General features: G+C 39.5%; 1 protein-coding gene across 1 annotated transcript; it reads left to right on the forward strand.

The window, feature by feature from the left end:
* Window positions 1-174: 174 nt before the first annotated feature.
* LOC126371939 (ubiquitin carboxyl-terminal hydrolase 30 homolog) lies at window positions 175-23,315 on the forward strand. Its single transcript, XM_050017395.1, has 9 exons — window positions 175-725; window positions 1,092-1,264; window positions 11,253-11,442; window positions 11,989-12,155; window positions 12,666-12,753; window positions 13,189-13,325; window positions 18,455-18,586; window positions 20,072-20,247; window positions 20,536-23,315. The coding sequence occupies exons 1-9, from the start codon at window positions 455-457 to the stop codon at window positions 20,651-20,653; spliced, it is 1,452 nt and encodes a 483-aa protein (XP_049873352.1). The 5' UTR covers window positions 175-454; the 3' UTR covers window positions 20,654-23,315.
* Window positions 23,316-23,333: the final 18 nt, after the last annotated feature.

A 23,333-nucleotide genomic window follows, 5' to 3' on the forward strand; every position in this document is an offset into this window, starting at 1 on the left:
TTTTCTACTAGTAAAAAAGAGACAAAACAATTATTGACGACCTGTTTCATAAACTACTCATATTTGTATAAGATGATGTTTATATAGTAGAACAGGGCGCCTCCATATAATTTCCTATCTCTATGGTGGAAGACGATTATAATCCAATTATAACGCTAAAATAGAAAAATATAGCACATATTTTTCTAGTTTGCATTAGTACGTGAATATGAACTTACCATACCATAACCATACCAAAAAAGTAAAAAGTCACAAATTGAAACGTTAATGTCAAACTTAAAAGTGGATTTTTCTGCGATTTTACAGAAAAAATCAACGAAAACTGTGATTCGTTACACAATATATGAGATAATAAATGAACGAAACAATCTTTTCTAGCATGTGAGGCTAGAGAGTGTGATCTGTGGTCTGCCTATTGTTCATCTTCGAGGTGTGATCAACTGATCGAGTGATAATGGATAGCGGAGACAGGATCTTGGTGGCGGCGGGCCTGACAGCGGCGGTGGTGGTAGGCGCGTTCGTGCTGTGGGGCCCGGGCGGTGCGCCGCGCGTGCGTAAACGGCGCGGTCAGATCGCCGGCCTGCAGAACCTGGGCCGCACCTGCTTCCTCAACACGCTACTGCAAGCCCTGGCGGCCTGCCCCATCTTCATCGAGTGGCTGAAGCGCTACGCTAAGGCCGACGCACACAACAGCATGATCACTACACTATATACCGTAATTGAAGGTATGCCCTTGAGATTTCTAATAATTAGTATTCTTCTTTGATGAGATACATAATACCATCCACTTTCTCTAGTTGTCAAGGTAAATATGTAATAATGCAAGTTATTGGAATTTATTGTTTGATTTCTGCACATTGTATCTACCCTATTAAATCTCCTAAATTAAACTGTGAATGCCAAAAACAATGCATTTGTGAATTGAATTTTTAAATAACAGTTAAGAAAGTCAATTATCCAATTGAATTGTTATGATTTGGTGTTATCTTATATACTTTCTTGTTTGACCATCCAAAACCTTTTTAAATTAAAGATTTTTCAAAATATATCTTTTTATTTAAAGCTTTCTAACTAAACTTCCACTATCCTAGTTGTGAATGGCACACATGAGTCAGCGCGGGGGACCCCAGTGTGTCCTCTGGGGGTGCTACAAGCGCTGCGGGCGGCGGGCTGGGTGGTGCCAGCTGACCAGCAGGATGCACACGAGCTGCTGCACGTGCTGCTGTCCTGCATCGAGGAGGAGACTACGGCCATGGCTAAGAAAGTAAGAACGAAATCAAAAATAATAATAAACTATATATAATTTCTTATATCTATCATTTCAGAAAATGTTTTTGGTCTGTTTGAAGTGGGGTGAAAAACTTCAGCTCCGTGTTTTTATTGTTGTTAATATTATATACGTCGAGTTGTATAGCAGAGAAATGTAGAAACGGATAGCTATTTGGACGAATGTCCTGTGTTATCATTTGTGGCGAATAAAACAACGAGTTCAAAGTGTGGTGTATAAAAAAAGTTTTGATACCAGTGAGCTATGGCGTTATGAGTTTTTTGAGGCGAATCGTCGTTATGAGTGTGAATGAGTTTTATAGGGCATTTTGTGGAAGTGTTGCCCTCCAAGTGGCTGAGGGCTTGCCAGATAAGATTGGTTTCACATTTCATTTAATCATTTGTTGTGATACGGAGTGGGTGTATTTGTGTAGTGACAATTTGGCAGTACCCGCATAGTTTTCACATCGGTCGAACTGCAATTCAAGTAACGTGTTGCTTGGGTACCGGTATTTCGCCGAGACTGCTTTGAGGTATTCGGTGCGTCGGTCAGCGGTGCTCGTATGCGTGGTGTTACGGCTCCTTGGTCGTGAGTTCGAATCCAGACGCGACGCCTTTTTGACTTTTTTTTTTTCCCCTTTATTTTTTTTTTTTTTTTTTTTTTTTTTTTTATATAAACTTGCAATCAGTCCTTGGACTTTCAGCAGTTCTTTTATATGGTATTATGTCGAGTGAGGCTTGTCCTTCCATTGTTGGACAGCCTTTATTGTGATAGGTTATCCCATATATGTAGCCGTCTAAGGCGTCTCGTATCGAGCGGTTCGCTAAGGTTCTGGGCATAGTGGTTTACATGGTGTGTGATTCTATCTTTGTATCTCTTTGTCGTGTTAGATATTTCTTCCCTGACAGTGGGTATCTCTAAGTATTCGTGGATTTCATCCATTCTTGTGAACCATGGGGCATTAACAATTTTCTTGAGCACATTATTCTGAAACCGCTGCAGTATCTCTATATTTGACATCCTCGCAGATCCCCAGAGCTGTATTCCATAAGTCCATATAGGCTTTAGGATCGCCTTGTAGATCAAAACTTTGTTGTTCACTGAGAGTTTAGATTTCCTTCCGAGTAGCCACTCCAGGGATTTGAGTTTGCAATTCAACTCAACACGTTTCTTTTGTATGTGGAATTTCCATGTTTGTTTTCGATCAAGGTAAAATCCAAGGTATTTAACAACTGTACTATGTGGTAACGTATGTTCTCCAAGTTTGACAACTGCGGTGTCACCATTACGTAGTGTGAAGGTAATGTGATTTGACTTGGCCGCACTTGCCTTGATACGCCAGTCTTTCATCCACTTGTGAATTTTGTTGAGGTGTGTTTGTAAGATGTGTGATGCAGTGTTTGAGCTTTCGTGAGATGTTAGTATGGCCGTATCATCAGCGAAGGTTGCTGTTATGATATTTTCAGATTCTGGCACATCAGCTGTAAATAGCAAGTATAAAGATGGTCCCAATACCGACCCCTGTGGAACTCCTGCTTTAACGTTATAGAAACTAGAGGTTGCGTCGTTAACTTTTACATAAAAGGTTCTGTCTTCTAGGTAGGATTTGAAGAGCAGATACATGTTATGCGGAAGTAGTTTCTTCAACTTGTAGAGTAGCCCATCGTGCCACACTTTATCGAATGCCTGTTGTACATCAAGAAATACCCCTGAGCAGTATTTCTTACATTCTAGAGCTTTCCTAATGTGGTCACACACTCTATGGACTTGCTCGATTGTTCCATGGTTTTTGCGGAATCCAAATTGGTGATCTGGTATAGCTTGGTTTATGTATTTATGAAGACGATGTGATATAACTTTTTCCAGGACCTTGGACAGCACCGGGAGAAGGCTTATCGGTCTGTAGGATGACGTTAGATGCGGTGGCTTGCCAGGTTTGGGCACCATAGTTATTTGAGACACTTTCCAAATGCTGGGGTAATATGAGTTTCGTAGTATAGAATTAAATAGTTGCGTGATGTAGACTACTGCTTTTTTTGGTAGGTTTCTTAGTATTTCAGCGGTTATTAAATCAAAACCAGGGGCTTTTTTCAATCCTAGATCAAAGATCAATCGCCGAACCTCTGCAGGTGTACAGCATTGAATGGGAGGACTGAGTTGAAGATCGGTTTTAAGGAACAATTGGACTTCACTATCCATTTCATCTGTACCTAAGTCATCGTTTGGAACGAACACATCTCTCAGGAACCTTCCATAAGTTTCTGCTTTCTCTTCGTCTGTTTTAGCCCAACTACCGTCTTTTGTTTTAATTGGATGCTGTGCATGCTGCGGTTTGTCACGAATTTTAGCAGCTTTCCATAGCGAATGTTCATTTTTTGATGGAACTGAAGGTGCTAAATTTTGTAAGTATTGTTGCATTGTTTTGTTTTCTATTTCCGCTATAACTTTTTTGAGCTCAGCCGCTGCTTTATTAAAGGCCCTTTTATCTGCAGGATGTCGACTACAGTGCCATACTCGTCTGAGTCGCCGCTTTTCCAAGACTTTTTGCTTTACGTATTTCGACATTGATTGTTTTCTTGCTTCTATGCGAGTTTTACAATCTGGAGTGCTGAGCCACGCTGCCTTTTGGATGCTCTTTGTTATGTTTATAGTGGCATTCTCAATATCCATGTCTGACTTAAGTGGGACTTTGAGATTTATATTGTCGGTTAAATATTCTGCAAAGTGGTTCCAATTAGTATTCTTGTTGTAAAGGTACGGATTCTTAAGCGAGCTGGTTATAGTCGTACTCATAGTTAGGATGGCTGGTGAGTGATCTGATGAGGTGTCGTAGCAGCTTTGGATGTCTAGGTGATGGGTTTGTAGACCTTTATGTATAAAGAAGTCTATTAGGTCTGGTAGTCTATTGACGTCTGTGGGCCAATATGTTGGTTCACATGTAGTGAGGACATGCAAGTGATTTCTCTCGGCTGTTCTTTTTAAACTTCGCCCTCTTGTATTAGTAACACGGCAACCCCAGTGTGTATTTTTGGCATTTAAGTCACCACCGACTATGAACCGGTTTCCCAGACTTTGGAAGAAGTGACTGAAGTCGATATCGTTCGTTTCAGGTTCTCGTTTCTTTTTAGGGGGGCAATAGATAGATGTGATTGTTATTGGCCCTCGATTATCTTGCACCATTATGGATGTGGCTTGTATTTTTGCTGTCTGGTATTCTGGTAATAACTGGTGTTTAATGTTACTTCTTATGACGATTGCAGAACCAGCATGTGCTGTACCATCTGGGTGTGGTGTTGCGTAGATACAGTATCCATCTAAGGTAATTGATGGCTGACTTGTAAGGTGTGCTTCGGATACCAGTAAGATATCTAGATATTGTATATTAAACAAAATGCTAATATCGTCTTTCTTGTCTATGAGACCGTTTATGTTCCACGTTGCAATACGAAGAGCCATTTTTTAGCGAGCTAACTTGTTGATGACTGTGGTCAGAAGACCCATCAATGTGCCCATTTGATCAATAAGTCGATCAAGCTTCTCAGCTTGTTTCAAAAGAATGAGTTCTAGATTATTTGGTTCTCCTAGTGTAGCGTGTGCGTATGATCGGTATCTGTTGTTGTTGGCTGGTTGTTCTTTTTCCTTATCGTCTTGTGTTGCTGTGGTCAGGTTTGATTGGGGAAATTTTGTTTTTAGTGGTGGGTATTGCGCTTTTGTTTGAGAAGTATATGCCGTTGTATGAGTACTTCGTGGTTCTTCCTTTGTTGTGCTGTCTTGAAGCTCAGTTGGTTTAGTCACTCCTTTGTACTGCTTTTTAGTGCGAGTCTTTCTATCTAGAATTTCTTTATATACTTTGCAGCCCTTGTAACTGGCCGGGTGGCTTTCAGAACACAGCGCGCAAGTGGCTGGAGAATTTTTATCTTTGATGCAATCGGTAGTCTTATGGGGTCCACCACATTTTACACAGCGGTGCGGTCTCATGCAGTTATTTTTGCTATGTCCGTATTGTTGACACCGAGTACATTGGACTATGGTGTGCTGTTTTTTGGGATCTTCTATTTTCACCTTTTGATGGAAGATAAATTCTATGTCCTTAAGACGTGCGTTGTTTTCGTGAGGTCGTATATTTACGAAGAAAGTGTTCAGGGGGTCCTTTGTTCCTCTTTTACGAGCAGTGATAATTTCACCTTCGACTTGGTTTCCGGTTTCTTCAATGGCTTTGATGATTTCCTCTGTGGGTGTGCTATGGTGGAGGTGTTTGATCACAATTCTTGTTGATTTTTTATCTTTTCTAGTGAAAGTGTGTCCAATGAGACCTTTAGAACGTACTAGTCCAATCATGATTTGGTAAGTTTCTACTGTTTTTGTTGTAATTATTAGTTGATTCCTTGATACAACTTTGTAGGTGTAGTTTTCCTTTGCTACTTCTTGTTCTAGCAGCTCGGAGAGTTTTTGTAGGTCCTCTATTCCATAAAGTATAATAGGTGGAGGCTTCGGTGTGTTGTGCTTTTTGTTGTTAGGAGTGACTTGTTCTCGGTTATTATCTTCTACGGGATCTACTTCCAAATCGTTGAAACTATTTGAAGTTTCAAGAGCATTAGTGTTATCGCTATCAGCCGGAATACCTCTATGCTCATTCAGAGCTTGGTAGTTTTTTCGTTTCACGAATTTTGACTTTGGGGTTGACCATTGTTCTTCATTACCAGGTGAGCGTGTCCGTTTCTGCATTTGTTCAGGCATTCTTTGCCATGGAATCATAGGATTAACTTGAGATCCCGATTGGGTGTCAGCAGTTGACATACTTTTGCTTGTGGTGGTATTGTTGTTTTTGTTGAACATACTTGGATGGAATGTTTGCTGGAAGAGTTTCTTGGGTGGTGGATTTTCCATTTTTGTTGATAGTGTTTTGGTTTCAGAACGAATTCGTAGTAGGAATTTATTTTCTAATTCTGGCAACACTATTCAAGGTGTCAGTTGTCATATTGACATATTTATTTTCCCAAATTGGAGGGTAGAAAATTAAACTTTGCTAGTTGAAATGTCACTTGTGGATTTCACTTGCACTTTTTGTTACGAAAAACACAGATTTTCACTAAGATAACGATATCACTTAGTTCACAGATGTTATATTTTAAAATGTATATGTTTTTGTTTTAATTTTTACTTGTTTTCATAACTAATCAGCAATTTAATCAGCAGCAAGCTTGCGCTCGTGTGACAGTTGAAAGTGACTCCTTCCCCTTTATTTAACAGTTTTAATAGTGACATTTTTTTTTATTTTTGAATATACTTTTTTGTTATTATTGTATTTTAAACCAAGTTTAGAGTTTTTCATAGGAAAAGAGATTTTAGGAATGAATTAAGGAATGGATCTTGTTAATTTAGTATGTAATGTTTTGTGTTAGTTCTTTTCCCTTTTTTTTTGTGTTTTGTTATGTTTTATATTTTCTTATTATTTTATTTTATTTTTTAGGTTGTTTTGATTAAATGTTATTTTTGTTAGGTAATAAATGTAGAATGGGTTTAAGTAGATATTGGTTGCATGGAATTTTTGGACAGTACTTTTAATAATATATTTATTTTTTTTTTTTTGGTCGGTTTTTAACTGTTTAATTTATTTGGCTATTTGGCACTTTTCATAGTGTGTATTTTTTAAATTGTTATACTATTATAATTTTTTATTTGGTGTTTTATATTGCGTACTCAGTATTATTATTTTAATTTTTTAATATTATTATTAAGGGAATAATGTATCACGTTTTGTTAGACACTGTTTTTATTTTTAAGACTGCGAATGGCAAATTCGAATATTGTTGTAATGTCCTAGTTTTTCCGATTCCTGTGGAGTTTTAGAATATCTGTAGCTTGTTTCAATAATTTTGAATTACATTTGGAACGAGTTATTTTTTTATTTTAAAGATGTCTTTACCCACCACATTAGATCCTTCAATGCCTAATTCCTCTGGCGGCGCTGCTGGGGGCCTATCACTGGATGGGTATGAGAGATGTGTGCTCTGCGCACAGCCACGTTTCTTTAAGGGTCAAAGGGGTCTTAATATCCATTTGGGTAAGGTTCACAGGGGAGCCCCTCAGGTTCAACCAAATGAAGCCTCCAGTTCTGATGTAACACCAGTCCGCTCGGAGCCGGATATTCCGTTTTGGGAATTTCTGGGGAAATGCAAAAAACACATGCCGATAGTCAAAAGGATTCCGCGTGGTGCGAGGTTGTCAGTTGCGGCTGCCTTACAAAGAACGATAGACAGGGTCGTAGCGGTTAACGATTTTGATAGCTGGAAGAAGCTCTTTACTTTTGCGTACCGAATATTGCATGTCTGTAAGGATGATTCTCGTTCTATCTCTCTCACCCAATCAATTAAGAATAATTGCATCAATCAGAGTGATTTGTTACATGTCGAAAGTGATGGTCATGGTAGGGCTGGAGTTATTCGTGAGAAACCTTATAATGTTATAAGGAGGATAGAGAGCAAAGTAGGTGATGGGGATCTGAGAGGAGCGGCGCAGTTAATTTTTACCAGTGATTCGCTGGCCCCGAACTCTGAAGAAACGCTTCTTTCTTTGAGTTCGAAGCATCCTGTTCCTACGACTCATTCCGTATTGCCAGATCCCCCGCAATCTTCAGATCCCTCTCCGCAAGCAACGGCGGAGGATGTGTTGGCTGCTCTAATGAGTTTCCGCAATGGTTCGGCGGCTGGTTTGGATGGGTTGTCTCCTCAACATTTAAAGGACCTTGTTTATGGCTCTACCGGTGTTGCAGGGAGAAGTCTACAGTTGAGTTTGGTTTCTTTGGTTAATATCATGTTGGCTGGGAAAGTTCCTATAGGGGCGACTGACATTCTGTATGGTGCCTACCTTTGTGCCTTAAAAAAGAAGGATGGGGGTATACGACCCATAGCTGTAGGTACAACAGTGAGGCGGTTGGTTTCCAAGATATGTTGTAAATACGTATACCCTTGTTTGAGTGAGCACTTTCAGCCAAGGCAACTGGGTTTCGGAACCAAGGGGGGTTGCGAGGCTGCTGTGCATTCGGTAAGATCTTTCCTGAAGGAGGGTATTGGGCAGGTGTTAATAAAGGTAGATGTCAAGAATGCATTTAATTCTATCGACAGGGGCTGCTTTTTGAGGGGGGTCAAGGAGCATATTCCGGCTATTTATGCGTATTTGTGGCAATGTTATAGTGAACCTTCCAAATTGGTCTACAATCATCATCTTTTGTTTTCTTCTACCGGTTGCCAGCAGGGAGATCCTTTGGGTCCAGCAATTTTCGGCTTGGGTATAAATCCAATAGTTTTCGGCCTCAGATCTCCTTTGAATGTGTGGTACCTCGATGATGGCACTATAGGAGGGGATGCGTCTGTGGTGCTTTCGGATCTCGAGGTTTTGATTAAGAAATTTTCCGATATTGGTTTGCATTTAAATTTTGATAAATGCGAGTTGTTTTTGCAGGATTCTTTAATGGGCCAGGCGAGTGTTAGAATTATTTCGGAATTCAATGCACTTGCTCCCGGTATTAAAGTGGTGAGCAAAGATTCCCTTCGGCTGTTGGGTGCTCCCTTATTGGAGGAATCGATCCCAGGTTTCGTGGATGAGCAGCTCGTTAAATTTGCACAGTCCTCTGATCGGCTTTATAAAATTAACGCACATATGGCTTTGTTTGTTGTTAGATTTTGTTTGTTTGTGCCCAAGTTCACGTATTTTATGAGATGCTCTTTGTTGTGGTGGTTCCCGGAGCAGCTGGAAAAAATGGATTGTGCAGTTCGGGAGCTGCTCTCGAGAATTTTGAATTGTCAAATGGATGACGGTGCTTGGGACCTGGCTTCTCTCCCGGTGAGGTTTGGTGGCATTGGCGTGAGAAAAATCTCGGCTGTTGCTCTTCCTGCATTTTTGTCCTCTGCTTACGCTTCTACCTTGCTATGCGGAAAGATACTTAACCCTTTTTCGGGTTCCGTGCAGGTTTTTGGTGTGGCGGAGGCCACGAGTGCTTGGAGTTCGTTGCGGCCTGGTGATCTGCCTTTGAACCAGTTTTCGCAGAAGCAGTGGGATGAACCTTTGTGTAAAAAGGTTCAGCAAAATCTGGTTGCGAGTTGCGCCACTGCGGAGGATCGCTCTCGTCTTTTGGCCCTGTATGAGAGGGAGTCGGGTTTTTGGTTACAGGCGCTTCCTTCGGTGAATGTGGGTACACTTCTTGACGACGTTACGCTGTCCCTTGCTATTGGGCTTCGCTTGGGGGTGCGAATAAATCAGCCACATCTGTGTCGATGCGGAGCCTTGGTCAATGATTTGGGGCGCCATGGTTTGTCATGTCTGAGGAGTGCGGGTCGGATACCTCGTCATGCCTCCTTAAATGACATAATACGCAGGGCTCTTTCTTCTATAGGAGTCCCGTCCATTCTGGAGCCCAGTGGAATTATTCGCGCGGATGGCAAACGTCCGGATGGGTTGACGTTGGTTCCGTGGAGCATGGGTCGTTGTCTCGTATGGGATGCGACTTGTGTTGACTCTCTGGCACCTTCTCATGTACCTTCGACCTCTGTTAGGGCAGGTGCTGCGGCCCAGGCAGCGGAGGAGGGGAAGAGAAGGAAATATGTGGGTTTAAGTGGGTCGTATATCTTTTTGCCATTCGCAGTGGAGACGATGGGTCCGTGGGGTCCTGAGGCGAAATTATTTTTGAGTGACATTTCGGCGCGTCTCATTGAGGCAACTGGCGATCCGAGAGCTGGCAGTTATTTTGCGCAGAGGATAGGCCTGGCAGTTCAGAGGGGGAATGCTGCCAGCGTTTTGGGCGCTCTGCCTCAGTGCGGCGCGCTGGAGGAGATCTTCTATTTATAATAAGTTCGTATTGTTAATATTGTTATTTTTAGATCATTTATGTATTTTCGAATGGTTCATTTTTAATTATTTAGTGTTCATTTCAGGTTATATGCAACAATGTATCATACAATAGCTATTGTGAATTTTAAAATTAAATATTAATGTGAATGTACTACTAATGTACTTGCCTCTAACCTTAATAATTTTACTTCTTTATAATATCTCTGATATTATTAAAGACTAAATCCACCAAAAAAGTGTAGTAAATTCTGATTTCTACCGAAGACACTGCTGGGGAAAGACATCCTTTTAATACTAATTTTTAGCTGTTAATTACTTTTTTTCTTAAATTAAAATGGGTTTGCTCTTGACTTCGTTCTTCCACAAGAAGAAGAGATCGACGTTGGAACGAGCTTACCCAGAAAATGCCTATTCACCCGTGATTTAAAGGACCCCAGGTTATAAGAGTCAGGAAACACTGACGCCGGCAGCCCATTCCATTCCTTGGCTGTGCGCATTATGATTATGGTTACTAATTTAAATCAAATTTATTAAAATTATTAAAAGCATTTATAAATGATTATATGGGATCTTTAGGGAGATTGTATTAGATTAGAATAACAAAATATAAATATTATAATATTTTGTAATCTGTTGTCTGTTTATTCATTGTTCTGTACTTCATTCAATACAATGGTTTGCTTTATAACGTTTATGTGACTGATGTTATTTACATGTTTAGATTTTCCATGGGACCATTTTTTCATGTGTGTGTGGTGACTAACAATCCCGACTCGAGATCGCAATTTCAAGATCCCGCGGGATTGGAAAAATCAATCCCGCGAAGTCCTGAAATTTTCGGGATCTTGTCTAGTTCATGAAAAACTAAAAGTTAAGATGGCTGAAAACGATAAAAACTGCTTGTGTGAAATAGTGAAAACAAAAACCTTTATTCTTCAATATTACTAACTAAATAATTAAGTTTTCTTTGGAAACCAGCATAATTAGAACAAAAAGTATAACTCAAGGAGATTTGCCCAATCCCGTTAATCTCGAATAGGATCTCCTCGTATAATCCTTCGGGATTGCAGAACAAAGAATAAAGGCTTATATTATTGTTAAAAAAATAATAAATAAATGAAGCTTTTTTTCTCACCAGCCGGGCTGCCTCTCCGACGCGCTGGGCCTGGGCGGGTCCCGCGCGTGGTCGGCGCTGGCGTCCCCCGCGTCGCCCCCCGCGGCGCCGCACCCCGCGGGCCGCGCCGACTCCACGCCGCCCACGCCCTCGGCGCTCGCCGCGCGGCCCGCCTCGGCGCTGCCCGCTGACGAGCCAGAACTGGTTGACTCGGGTAAGTTACGCTCGGGACATTGACAATACAGCCTTTAAACTCCATATGCCTAAGCTGATGCTGGTGAAAACTTATGTTCGTAGCAAAAGCGCCAACTTTACTCAGACTGCCAAAATATCTTTATTTATTAAGATTATGATATGAACAGGATCAGAGAGTAATGTTCAAATTGTTCAAAATGGCATTAGAGGATGTTCAGGAGGTCTGAAAAGGCCACATCAGACCAATTCACCAAAAAAAGCAATATTGCTATTTGAAATTTGCACATATAAAAGTAAACTGCAATGTCAATAAATTTTAAATAACAGTATCGCTTCTTTAGGTGAATTGCTTGATTATTTAAGAGCCACGCTCTTGTCGGTGTAGCAATCTCCATGCTACTTTTTCAGGGAAAAATAGGGCAGTGGTTTCCCTCTTGCTTTCCGCCTCGCAGTACTCTGTCTGACGCGAGTAGTCGTCTCCGCCCCCGAATAGTACTGGCAGTTACTGCTGCCCTCTGTCAGGTTTCAGGTGGTCTTTTTAAACCCCCCTGTGGTGGTCCCCCAGAGCCGCTGCCGGCGGGGCGGCTGTCGAAGGGCGTGTCCCGCTCGCTGTGCCAGCTGTCGTGCTCGGCGCGGCGCTGGGTGCCGCTGGGCGCGGCGCGGCCGCAGCCCGCGCTGCCCTTCCGCGGCACGCTGGCCTCGCGGCTGCAGTGCACCGTCTGCTCCACCAAGGTACTGTCGTGGCTGCTTATACGTACTTTATACTCATTTGAATTTTCGTATTTACCATTCTTTGGTTAATAACCATCAATCCGCACTGGGCTCGCGTGATGGTTTATCGATCTCCCTATCCATCCATGGGGAAGGCCCGTGCCCCAGCAGTGGGGATGTTAATGGGCTGATGATGATGATGATGACAATTATTTGGACAGAAGTCGCTGAACACACACATTTTCTCTATTCGTGTCATCGATTTGTCTTCGATGGTCCGTCAAACCTCTAAAAAGTTTGTAGCGACTACTAACATACATCAGTAAGTAGTAACCGGGACCAACGGCTTGACGTGCTTTCCGAACTTAATTTCGGACAATCAGGTAATCAGCTTGTAACATCCTAACCAAACTAGGGATCACAAAGTGATTTTTGTGATATGTTCCCATCAGTATTCGAACCCGGGACCCCAATGCTCAACCACTGGACCTCGGAGGCCGTCATGTAATGCTGATGTGTGATTGATTTCAGAGTCCCATCCGCTATGATAAGTTTGACAGCATCTCTCTCTCCATGACCAACGCCAGCGTGGGGCTCACCGGCAACTACAGCCTAGCCAGTGAGTACACTTATTATAACTCGTGCAAATAAGCTAGTTTCTAACTAGTCTTATCAGTTATTTCTTACAAAACCTCAAAACACGAATTTATTATGGATTTTTTATGAAAAAGTACACTGTGTAAACAACAAATATTGAGCCAAACCATTCTTAAGTAAAAAAAAAGAAAAAAATTATGTATATGGTAACATTCGTTCCAATCATTCACTCTCTCTTCCATTTTAAATTTGTGTCGAATCAACACGTTCTCTGTAATATATTTTTTACTAAAAAATAATAAACCGTGAAAATTGCCGTCACGTCTTTCCTAGACACTGACGTCACAGAAAAATGTGATAAAAAGTCGGACTTATTACTACGTTTTTCTTGATTAACTTTCATAAATAAGTTATATATTATTGCGACGCATGTACCTCTGAGTACCATGTCCGGCAGGCCTGCTGCGCGCGTTCACGGCGCCGGAGATGGTGAAGGGCGTGCGCTGCAGCAAGTGCTGCCCCGAGCCGGCGCCGGCGCAGCCCGCGCCCGACCACGCCTACACCATGCACATACGGACCGTCAGCTTCGGGAAGGTACATGCACTATACCTTATTTATCTCAAACATGTCAAATATTCCATCATTATTTGACCAAAGATTAATCAAACTTCCTTGATCTCAATTAAAACACATAATACCGCGTTAAATTCAGAGTATAAAAATCCGGTATATTTACTGTAAAGTCGGTTTGCAGTTATATGTTAATTGAAAGTCAGGTTACAGTTAACCCCCGTAAAAAGCTTTCTGGATAACGCAAGCCAATACGACGCGATCATTGAGCCTATAGAATTGGTATATTCATGGCGTGGCCAAATGGGGGAGTCTGATGACGGTGTCGCATTCTTATCACGCGAATCAAATAGGTTGTACTTACTAGGGAAAATAAAACGGTATATATAAATTAAACCAAGTTTATTGACATTAAATCCCTAGCAAGTACATAGATCGGATCTCTGGGTCGCAGGTAATTTGATACTGGCTGAGCACCCTTGGTGCAGTAGGAAAACTACCACTTCCCTGTAACTCTTCCCACGACGACACGGGGTACACCGGCGCGCGCAGCAGGGCAGCAGAAACGGTGGGGTAAGTACAGGACCGAAAGTGGATCCAGCGGGTTGTAGAACCCGAAAGGTGAAGCGGTAGAGGTAAGTACAGGACCGGTAGTGGGTCCTGCGGTTGTAGAACTCGAAGGGTGAAACGGTGCAGGTAAGTACAGGACCGGTAGTGGGTCCTGCGGTTGCTGAACTCGAAGGGTGAACCCTGGAACCCGGAATTAGTCATTTCAAGAATTGTCCGAATTCCCAGTCTGACTGCCACATGCCGATTCCTTAGCTTGATTGAAGATGGGAAGTGGATAGCAAGCAAGCTTAGCAATCTAAGATGTGGCTGTCAGCAAATTACACACAATAAAAGTGAATTTAGCAAAATAAATTTAGAAAAAGAACAAAGAACAAGATAAATTTATGGTAGGTAGTTGTTTTAAAAAACTATCTAAAAAAATAGTAAAATTGAATATTTTAAGCTGAATAATTTTAATAGCAACGATATTAAACGTATTTTGTACATTAATATTGTTCCATTTAAGAATTATTTAAACAAGGAAAGTACTTAGGTACAAAGATAACTTTAAGTTGGTTAAGTAGAATTAATTTAGAAAAATTGACAATTTAAATGTTGTTTTGAACATAAAAGATTGCTAATTATGATATAAAATAAGCACTAAAGCGTGAAAATACATTTACACGATGATTATGAAAAATGACAGTCATGCAATGAACAAAGAAAGCATGTACTAGTCTACGTTGATATTTAAACTAATAAAAATAGTAATTGCTACACTTACCCAATTAATGGGGATAACACAACACTATAAATTATTATATCGTAGACAAAATTAGTAAAAAAACGTATTTAAAAAATATACGAGTAATCGAGGTGTTCTCGCTACAAAGGCAGAAGGATTGTGTCGAACATCCGACCGGAAGAGTAACGGCTCGGCTGTGGAATGTAGGTACGGCTACCTACGCAATGTGATAATTATTATTATTAAAGTCGTACAATATTAACGGAATTATTTTGTAAATAGATATGTTTTGTTAAATTAATTAGTATATGTTTATTTATGTAATAATATTTTAGTTTTAAGCAGTAGTTTTTAAGTGTTTTCAATGATAACTTTTTGATAGTTCCTAACAGAAAAACAAGAGCAATTACACTCAGTAGTAAAACGCGGCAGGCGTTACATACCCCCCTTTTTTGGGTAGGATTTTCGCTAAGAAAATCCGCTGACTAAAATGTAAGCTAGTCTGTCCTTCTTACTATTGACCATTCTAAAAATTACGTGGTACACATTCATTTCAACCCTTCCATTCACCCCCCTACTTTCTTTCATCCCTTTCACACACAAACAGTTATCTTATTTCGTTTTAAGTGACTGCGTCCTTTCCAAAAAGAGTACTAGACTTTTAACCGCAGCTTAGTACTCACACGTAATCAATAGGAGATTTAAGGTAACCGTTTTTTTTTTTCTTTTTATAGTATAATTTTCTTATCTTCGGGGTAGGGCCGAAGATAAAATAAATAGAATGTCCTAGGGGTAGGGCCTGGAGATTCAATATTTTTTTTTTGTAAAAAAAAAAATTAGAAATACTATATATAAGTAAATATATTTAAGACGGTAGGTAGTTTTAGTAAGTAAGACATTGTTTTAGGCTAGTTTTGGATTTTTTAGTATAGTTTTAGTAAGTGTAGTTTTAGTTTTTTTTTTTTTTTTAAGGTAGTATGTAAGGTATTTTTAGAGAATATTAGAAGATATTAGAAGACGCATGCCATGCTCAAGATTTAAGTTTTTGGCAGGCCTAAGGCGTTTGATGGTATTACACATCAATCTCTTGACTGACTCTTACAGTCTGCTCGAGAATTAGTAAGCAGCTGGGGGATTCTATGTTTTTCTCTCACTTCCATCCCAGCAAGGAAGTTTTGTAAATATAGAAAGTTTTATTTTAGTTAGGTAAAAGTTTAGATATAATTATTTAGAATAGTTTGTAAGTTTAATATCCTTGACATGCCATGTACCTCTTCATAAAGGAGTTCATCTTTCTGAAGTGATAAATATTTAATTGGACGAGACATCTCTATTACTTTATGTTTAAATTGTAATTAGTTTAGTTGAATAGTTATTTTTTTGAGTAAGTGTTGCAAGTACCTGAAGTCTTAATAACTAAAACACAACAAACGGCAGAAGGAAAATAACAAGAAAACAAATGCTACTATCAAAAGTACACAACAATTAAAACACAGGGATAGACAGAGGTTGGCAGTGCAAAATCAAAGTTTTCCTTCTGTGCGATGTGGTAGGTTCGATTTTGAGTTTTTAATTGTATGCAATCACCTTGAAAGAGAAATAGTAAGGTATTCCCACAAAGCAACCACAGCACACAAAAGTTGTAGTTACAATTCACTTAAAGCTAGACAAAATAATCAGACCAACACCAAAGATGACCAAAAATGCCAAAACCAGCAAAAAGGATACTCAGCTCAGTATTTCCTTAGTTGGGCGCCATTGTCACGTTCTTATCACGCGAATCAAATAGGTTGTACTTACTAGGGAAAATAAAACGGTATATATAAATTAAACCAAGTTTATTGACATTAAATCCCTAGCAAGTACATAGATCGGATCTCTGGGTCGCAGGTAATTTGATACTGGCTGAGCACCCTTGGTGCAGTAGGAAAACTACCACTTCCCTGTAACTCTTCCCACGACGACACGGGGTACACCGGCGCGCGCAGCAGGGCAGCAGAAACGGTGGGGTAAGTACAGGACCGAAAGTGGATCCAGCGGGTTGTAGAACCCGAAAGGTGAAGCGGTAGAGGTAAGTACAGGACCGGTAGTGGGTCCTGCGGTTGTAGAACTCGAAGGGTGAAACGGTGCAGGTAAGTACAGGACCGGTAGTGGGTCCTGCGGTTGCTGAACTCGAAGGGTGAACCCTGGAACCCGGAATTAGTCATTTCAAGAATTGTCCGAATTCCCAGTCTGACTGCCACATGCCGATTCCTTAGCTTGATTGAAGATGGGAAGTGGATAGCAAGCAAGCTTAGCAATCTAAGATGTGGCTGTCAGCAAATTACACACAATAAAAGTGAATTTAGCAAAATAAATTTAGAAAAAGAACAAAGAACAAGATAAATTTATGGTAGGTAGTTGTTTTAAAAAACTATCTAAAAAAATAGTAAAATTGAATATTTTAAGCTGAATAATTTTAATAGCAACGATATTAAACGTATTTTGTACATTAATATTGTTCCATTTAAGAATTATTTAAACAAGGAAAGTACTTAGGTACAAAGATAACTTTAAGTTGGTTAAGTAGAATTAATTTAGAAAAATTGACAATTTAAATGTTGTTTTGAACATAAAAGATTGCTAATTATGATATAAAATAAGCACTAAAGCGTGAAAATACATTTACACGATGATTATGAAAAATGACAGTCATGCAATGAACAAAGAAAGCATGTACTAGTCTACGTTGATATTTAAACTAATAAAAATAGTAATTGCTACACTTACCCAATTAATGGGGATAACACAACACTATAAATTATTATATCGTAGACAAAATTAGTAAAAAAACGTATTTAAAAAATATACGAGTAATCGAGGTGTTCTCGCTACAAAGGCAGAAGGATTGTGTCGAACATCCGACCGGAAGAGTAACGGCTCGGCTGTGGAATGTAGGTACGGCTACCTACGCAATGTGATAATTATTATTATTAAAGTCGTACAATATTAACGGAATTATTTTGTAAATAGATATGTTTTGTTAAATTAATTAGTATATGTTTATTTATGTAATAATATTTTAGTTTTAAGCAGTAGTTTTTAAGTGTTTTCAATGATAACTTTTTGATAGTTCCTAACAGAAAAACAAGAGCAATTACACTCAGTAGTAAAACGCGGCAGGCGTTACAACGGCTATGTTTGGAGTCAAGTGACAGTTACATTAAAGTCAGGCAACGGTTACGTTAGAGTCGGGTAACAGTTACGTTACAGTCAGATTGCAGTTCAGTTACTTTCCGTTACGGCACGTCAAGTTCTTATTACCATTTCGGTAACATTCAGATTTTTTCAGGCCAATATTTTGCCATCCGGACTTCGGACAGAATTTACGTAATTTTAGACCAAGTTAAAAAAAACATTTCTTCTTTCACAAACAGTCGTAACGACTACCAAATATACCCATCTGCAGTAATTAAAGTAAGTTAATTACTTTAGTCACACAATGGTGCTAATTCCTGTAAACATCATCTAATTTTATTTTAAGTTATATCTGTCATTTTCTTATCCGTCGAAAAGGAAAGGGAGTCGACACGCATAAAATTTATGGAACAGACGTCAATTTTATGTACAAATCTAAAAAATCCCTATAAAAAATTTGCATTGGCTAATAACCCGACAGAATTAAGTTGACAGCACACGTCAAACTGTTTGCATACAAGCGAGATACCTTTTTGATTCGCCCGGGTTATTTAAAATTATCATCATCCGTCCCTTTCCTTTTCGGCGGATAATAAAATGACAGGTATAACTAAAACTAAAATTAGAAAGTGTCTGCAGGAATCGGGGCCATCTTGTTTAATATGATATCCGTCCTCCCCAGTTGCCTCAGTGCCTGTGCCTGCACGTGGGGCGCGTGGAGTGGGCGGGCGGAGGCCTGAGCAAGCGCGGCGAGCACGTGGCCTTCCCCGAGGCGCTCTCCATGGCGCCATACGCCGCCATACCGCAACCACAGGTACCTCCTTCATGTCTATTCGAGTGTTACATATAGTGTTAAATAAATTTTAAAAAAACCTTCATCATCATCACCAGCCCATTAACGTCCCCACTGCTGGGGCACGGGCCTTCCCTAAGGATGGATAGGGAGATCGGGCCTTAAACCACCACGCGGGCCCGGTGCGGATTGATGGTTATTAACGACTGCTAATGCAGCCGAGACCAACGTCTTAACGTGCCTTCCGAAGCACGGAGGAGCTCGAGATGAAAACTTGTTTTTGTGGTCACCCATCCTATGACCGGCCTTTGCGAAAGTTGCTTAACTTCAAAAATCGCAGACCGACCGCTCAAAAAAACTTTATTAGATAATAAATAATCCACAATAGGCTATTTGACTGGGTCGAAGATAAATTATAAAATGCTAATGGGTCATTCTTCTTTTTTATCGACAATAAGAAGTCATTTTCTCGTTATATCGGATTTAACATCTTTCATTATAATGGCAATAAATATTTAAAAAACATCATATAGAGATGTGTCTGTAGAGGTGTATTTTATTTAGTGTTTCTCTTTATCTTGGTAATATACTGTTCCTTGCAGGCGCATTGCAAAATATATTGTGACAGAGTGGCCCTTTTCATCGGAGACAGCATTTCGATTTACCACTCTGTCACAGAATTTTGTGAAAAACAACCAAGCTACGTTAATTACTAATCGAGGAACCGATTAGTATTTCGCTAGTATTTTAAGTATAATAAGATAACTATATTTTTGGGCAATGGAAAGAATAAATAAAATTCTAAAACATATAACATATCAGAGCGAAGGACAGATCATTGTCGATAAAAAAGAAGAACGACCCTAATGTAGAAATAGAAGCTAGTCTAAGATCGAAAATCAATCTCATTTTACTTTTAGACTTATTTGTTTTTACAATGAGTACTACAGTCATGAGCGGGTGAGAGCCTTCAGCGCTCCCCATTTGTCCGGCCAAGTAGTTAATGCCATCTGCGGCAAATCTACAATAAGTCACGTCAAAAAAAAAAGTCATGAGCATCAACACCTTCAAAAACAAATTGGACAGTTACCATAAAACAGAGAAAGGAAAACACAACTGAATAGTTGAATACAGGCACTTATCAGTGAAAACTGCCTGCCTGAGTTAATAATAATAATATCATGTACCCACTTTAGAACCCTGTCGCACTATCATATTTGACATTTAATAAGACTTAAGGTTTAAATTGTCAAAAAAAGTTAATGTGACATGGTTTCAAAGTGTATACATATACGTTTGACCGCTTTTATTGATGACGTCACAGGACAGAATTTCCATACAAACTACAAGGAAGACTTACGTTTTGCAATTTCGTAAAACGTATCTCATTTGTATTTTATTTATGCATTTTTTTTATTTTTTCGTTGTGTATGTTAAAATAATATGTTTTTTAGACCTCGTCAAATACCAAGGGATGAAATATACAGGTAGATACTCGGTTTTCAGCTGGAGATACCACTGCGATCGGGCGGCGTCCGCGGCGGCCTAGCAGCGCTGCACACGCCGGGGGCGGAGCCCGACCGTGCCCTGTACCGCCTGTTAGCTGTCGTGGTGCACGTGGGCGGCCCGCGGTCGGGGCACTTCGCCACCTATAGACGAGGGAACGGCTTCGAAGCTAAAAGGTCATTTATACATATTCAATTTGTGATTTGTTTTTTCATTTTATAAAAGTCGACATGCTTATTTCTCCGGGCATGTCGTAAAATCCTACAGAGGAATTGTGTCCTATTTTACCACGTCAGTTTATGAATGTATATCTCTTTAAACGTAGCATGATTAGTACATATAGCGCGAAAGAGACGAGCGATATGTCCCTCTAATCATGTTACGTTTTGTATAGTATTTTGCCAAAGCCAGTTATAGTTAAGCGAGCCAATGTAACGGCGGAGTGCAACGTGGGTTCCCCGCAGATGGTGGTACACTTCGGACACGCTGGTGCACGAGGTGTCCCTGCAGGAGGTGCTCCGCTGCGCGGCGTACCTGCTGTTCTACGAGCGCGCCCGCCCCGCCGCCGCCACGCACTTCTAGGGCGCGGCCGGGGGACGGGCCGCGGGCGGCTCGCACTCGCCGCTGCCACACGCGTGCACACTCGTGGGGTTTACTGCGGACATAGTGTGGTTCCGACTTCCGACCTACCGGCACGTACTTAGCGTCTAAATCATACCACACCCCGGACCATCTCATGTTACTTATACACTACACGTTGACGTATACGCGGTATCTGTATGATTGGATTGAGGATTGAAGACTAAATACCGTTTGGGGGTGAGGTAAACCTAGCTCAGCCGCTGGCGGGGAGCGGAGAGTTGCGGAAAGGATTTGAACGGCGTCGCAAACCGGAGGTATTGGGTCGCTTGCAGTGGTAAATGACAAGTTTGGGCTGGCAACACAGGCTAAAATAAATCGTGGGCGGTAAGCTAGTAAAATATAAAGCTAGAGCCTAAACCAAAAATTAAAAATATCTTTGCCATTTTGCGGCTAAAATAATAACTATCTTTTTCTATAATAACAACTTTTTACACAAATTAAAAATGCAATCATGCCTTCGCATCAGGATTTTATATTTCTAGTCAATTCTTGGATTACGAGTATATTTGACTGATTTATTAATCAGAAACTATATTAATCCAAAAACCAGCTCATTGTAAAACTATTTTTGTATATATGAAGACTTCATTCAGTGTTGCCAGGTTGAAGTTTAAAGTTGTAAATAGATTTTTCACTCAATTTCCCGGGTGAAGTAACAATAATGTTATGCAATCCGGGTTGCATCGCCCCACACAGCTTTGCTCATATTGTGTAACAGATCGAATTGTGCAATAGAGTAAAAGAGTTATTGGTGAATGAATCATCGAAATTCTCCCAATACGAATGACACATTACACTAGTCCTTAATATTTTCAGGACTGATTTAGATAAATACTCGATTAGATATTATGGGAAATATATTCCATAAAATTAGCACCTAAACAAAATGACTTTTTACAAGTTTTATTTTGTACAGATAGACCACTTCTTTCGCAATCAGAGGACACCATCTCTAAATAGTTACATAATTTTATTTAACAGTACTGTCCCACATCGAATACAATTCAAAAAATTGGCTGTGCAATACAAATACTTTGTGAATATGTAAAGTATCATTCGACACTTGTATATTTGCAGGCACGGCCTAGAGGCTAACACTTGTCCATTTTGTCCATGTAATGTAGATCGTAGCGTAATATAATGCTCACTGAGATAGCTATCTTTACTCCAGTATTGACTATTGCCTCAAGTCTGCTAGGTATTGTAAATATTTTGTAAAATCCTTTCACAAATTTTGTATCTTCACTAGTTTTTGATTCAAATATTCTACTTTCTACTCCAGTTTTTAAACGCAACATATCGTAAGGAACTTACTAGATGTAATTCTGATATGGAGCGCTTTTTGCCGGCATGGCCAGTGATAGTTAACGATAGGCACCCGCCTAGATCTGATACAATATCAAACTGTTCGTCGAATAATCATAATGTTTTTCGATACATGTTCATTTCTTGTCCCTGGTGGATTGATAAAGAATGACAAGACATTTTTATTGCTCTATGAGAAAAGCACGTAACTAAAGTCATGAACTTCAACAATCCCCCCTATAAATTACATGCGAAATTCTTTTTTACAAAGTTCCTTTACTGAGAGGCTCTACATGATAATAGTTGTCTAAGAATAATAGAAAATGTTTTCAATGTAAATCAAATGGTGTCTGTTTAACTTTTTGACATAGTTGTGCAGTTAAGAATTGATGTTATGTAATATGATGTTGTCTACACTCTCACCACTCCCTTGTCTCATAGATATTTAGACAATTTCATAAATTGATGTGCCATTTATATTCATAATCTATATGTATTTGTATAGGCTTTTGCTTTTCAAAAGCAGTCTCATATTCTAGAGCACAATATTAAAAATACAATTATTTTTTAAGGACTTTCATAAATCTGTGGTTAGAATTTTCAATGTTTTCCTATCAATGTTCTGTTTTAGGGGAAACTACGAATTTAATATTTTTCGTGTGACTTGAAATCAAATACCTCGACATAAAGTACTTAATTGTGCATTTACTGAAATGCTTTTAAACAAATGACTTGTATTTTAAAGCTCTTTGTAGTAATAAATATAGTTAACAGGTGGAATTTTAGTAAAGTTTAGGTTGGAAGGAGTAAAGTATCAAAGTGAAGTATTTGTGAAGGGAACAAACTGTACAGTGCTAGGGAATGAAAGTTGACTTTTATATTGGAGAGGCCTTTAGATACACCTTTTGAGGGTTGTAAGAAATTGAATAAAGTAATTTTTAGTAATTAAATGTTTATAAGTTGCCATCATCCTGAAATATAAATTGCACCAAACTAGATTTATAAATAGGTTTGTTTACTAGTCTAGTAGTTTAGTTACAGTTATTCAAGCTAACACAAGTATGTGCAGTAGATAATGTGAAATTATCTGAAAGTCACCTGTTGGCATAATGTGAGCAGCTTTATTATGTTGTTAGTGAGTTGTATACCTTTTTATTGTTGGTGATGATCACAGGTAGGTGATGTGTTGATGATGATGTACTTCCAGAGTAACTGATGTGGCAACGTAGATAGGGAGGGACGTTTGTGTTATGTAATAAAAAATATTTATAAATAAACTATATCATAAGTATGAAAACTTGGTATTTTCATTTTG

The sequence above is a fragment of the Pectinophora gossypiella genome, chromosome 13 (assembly GCF_024362695.1).
Source record: "Pectinophora gossypiella chromosome 13, ilPecGoss1.1, whole genome shotgun sequence".
NCBI lineage: Eukaryota > Metazoa > Arthropoda > Insecta > Lepidoptera > Gelechiidae > Pectinophora > Pectinophora gossypiella.

Excerpts from the sequence above, each read along its gene's own strand:
- LOC126371939 (XM_050017395.1), top strand. The coding sequence starts at position 455 with ATGGATAGCGGAGACAGGATCTTGGTGGCGGCGGGCCTGACAGCGGCG. Across the intron at positions 12,754-13,188 it reads CGGCAACTACAGCCTAGCCA|GCCTGCTGCGCGCGTTCACG; the intron begins GTGAGTACACTT and ends CATGTCCGGCAG. Across the intron at positions 18,587-20,071 it reads CCGCCATACCGCAACCACAG|CTGGAGATACCACTGCGATC; the intron begins GTACCTCCTTCA and ends CTCGGTTTTCAG.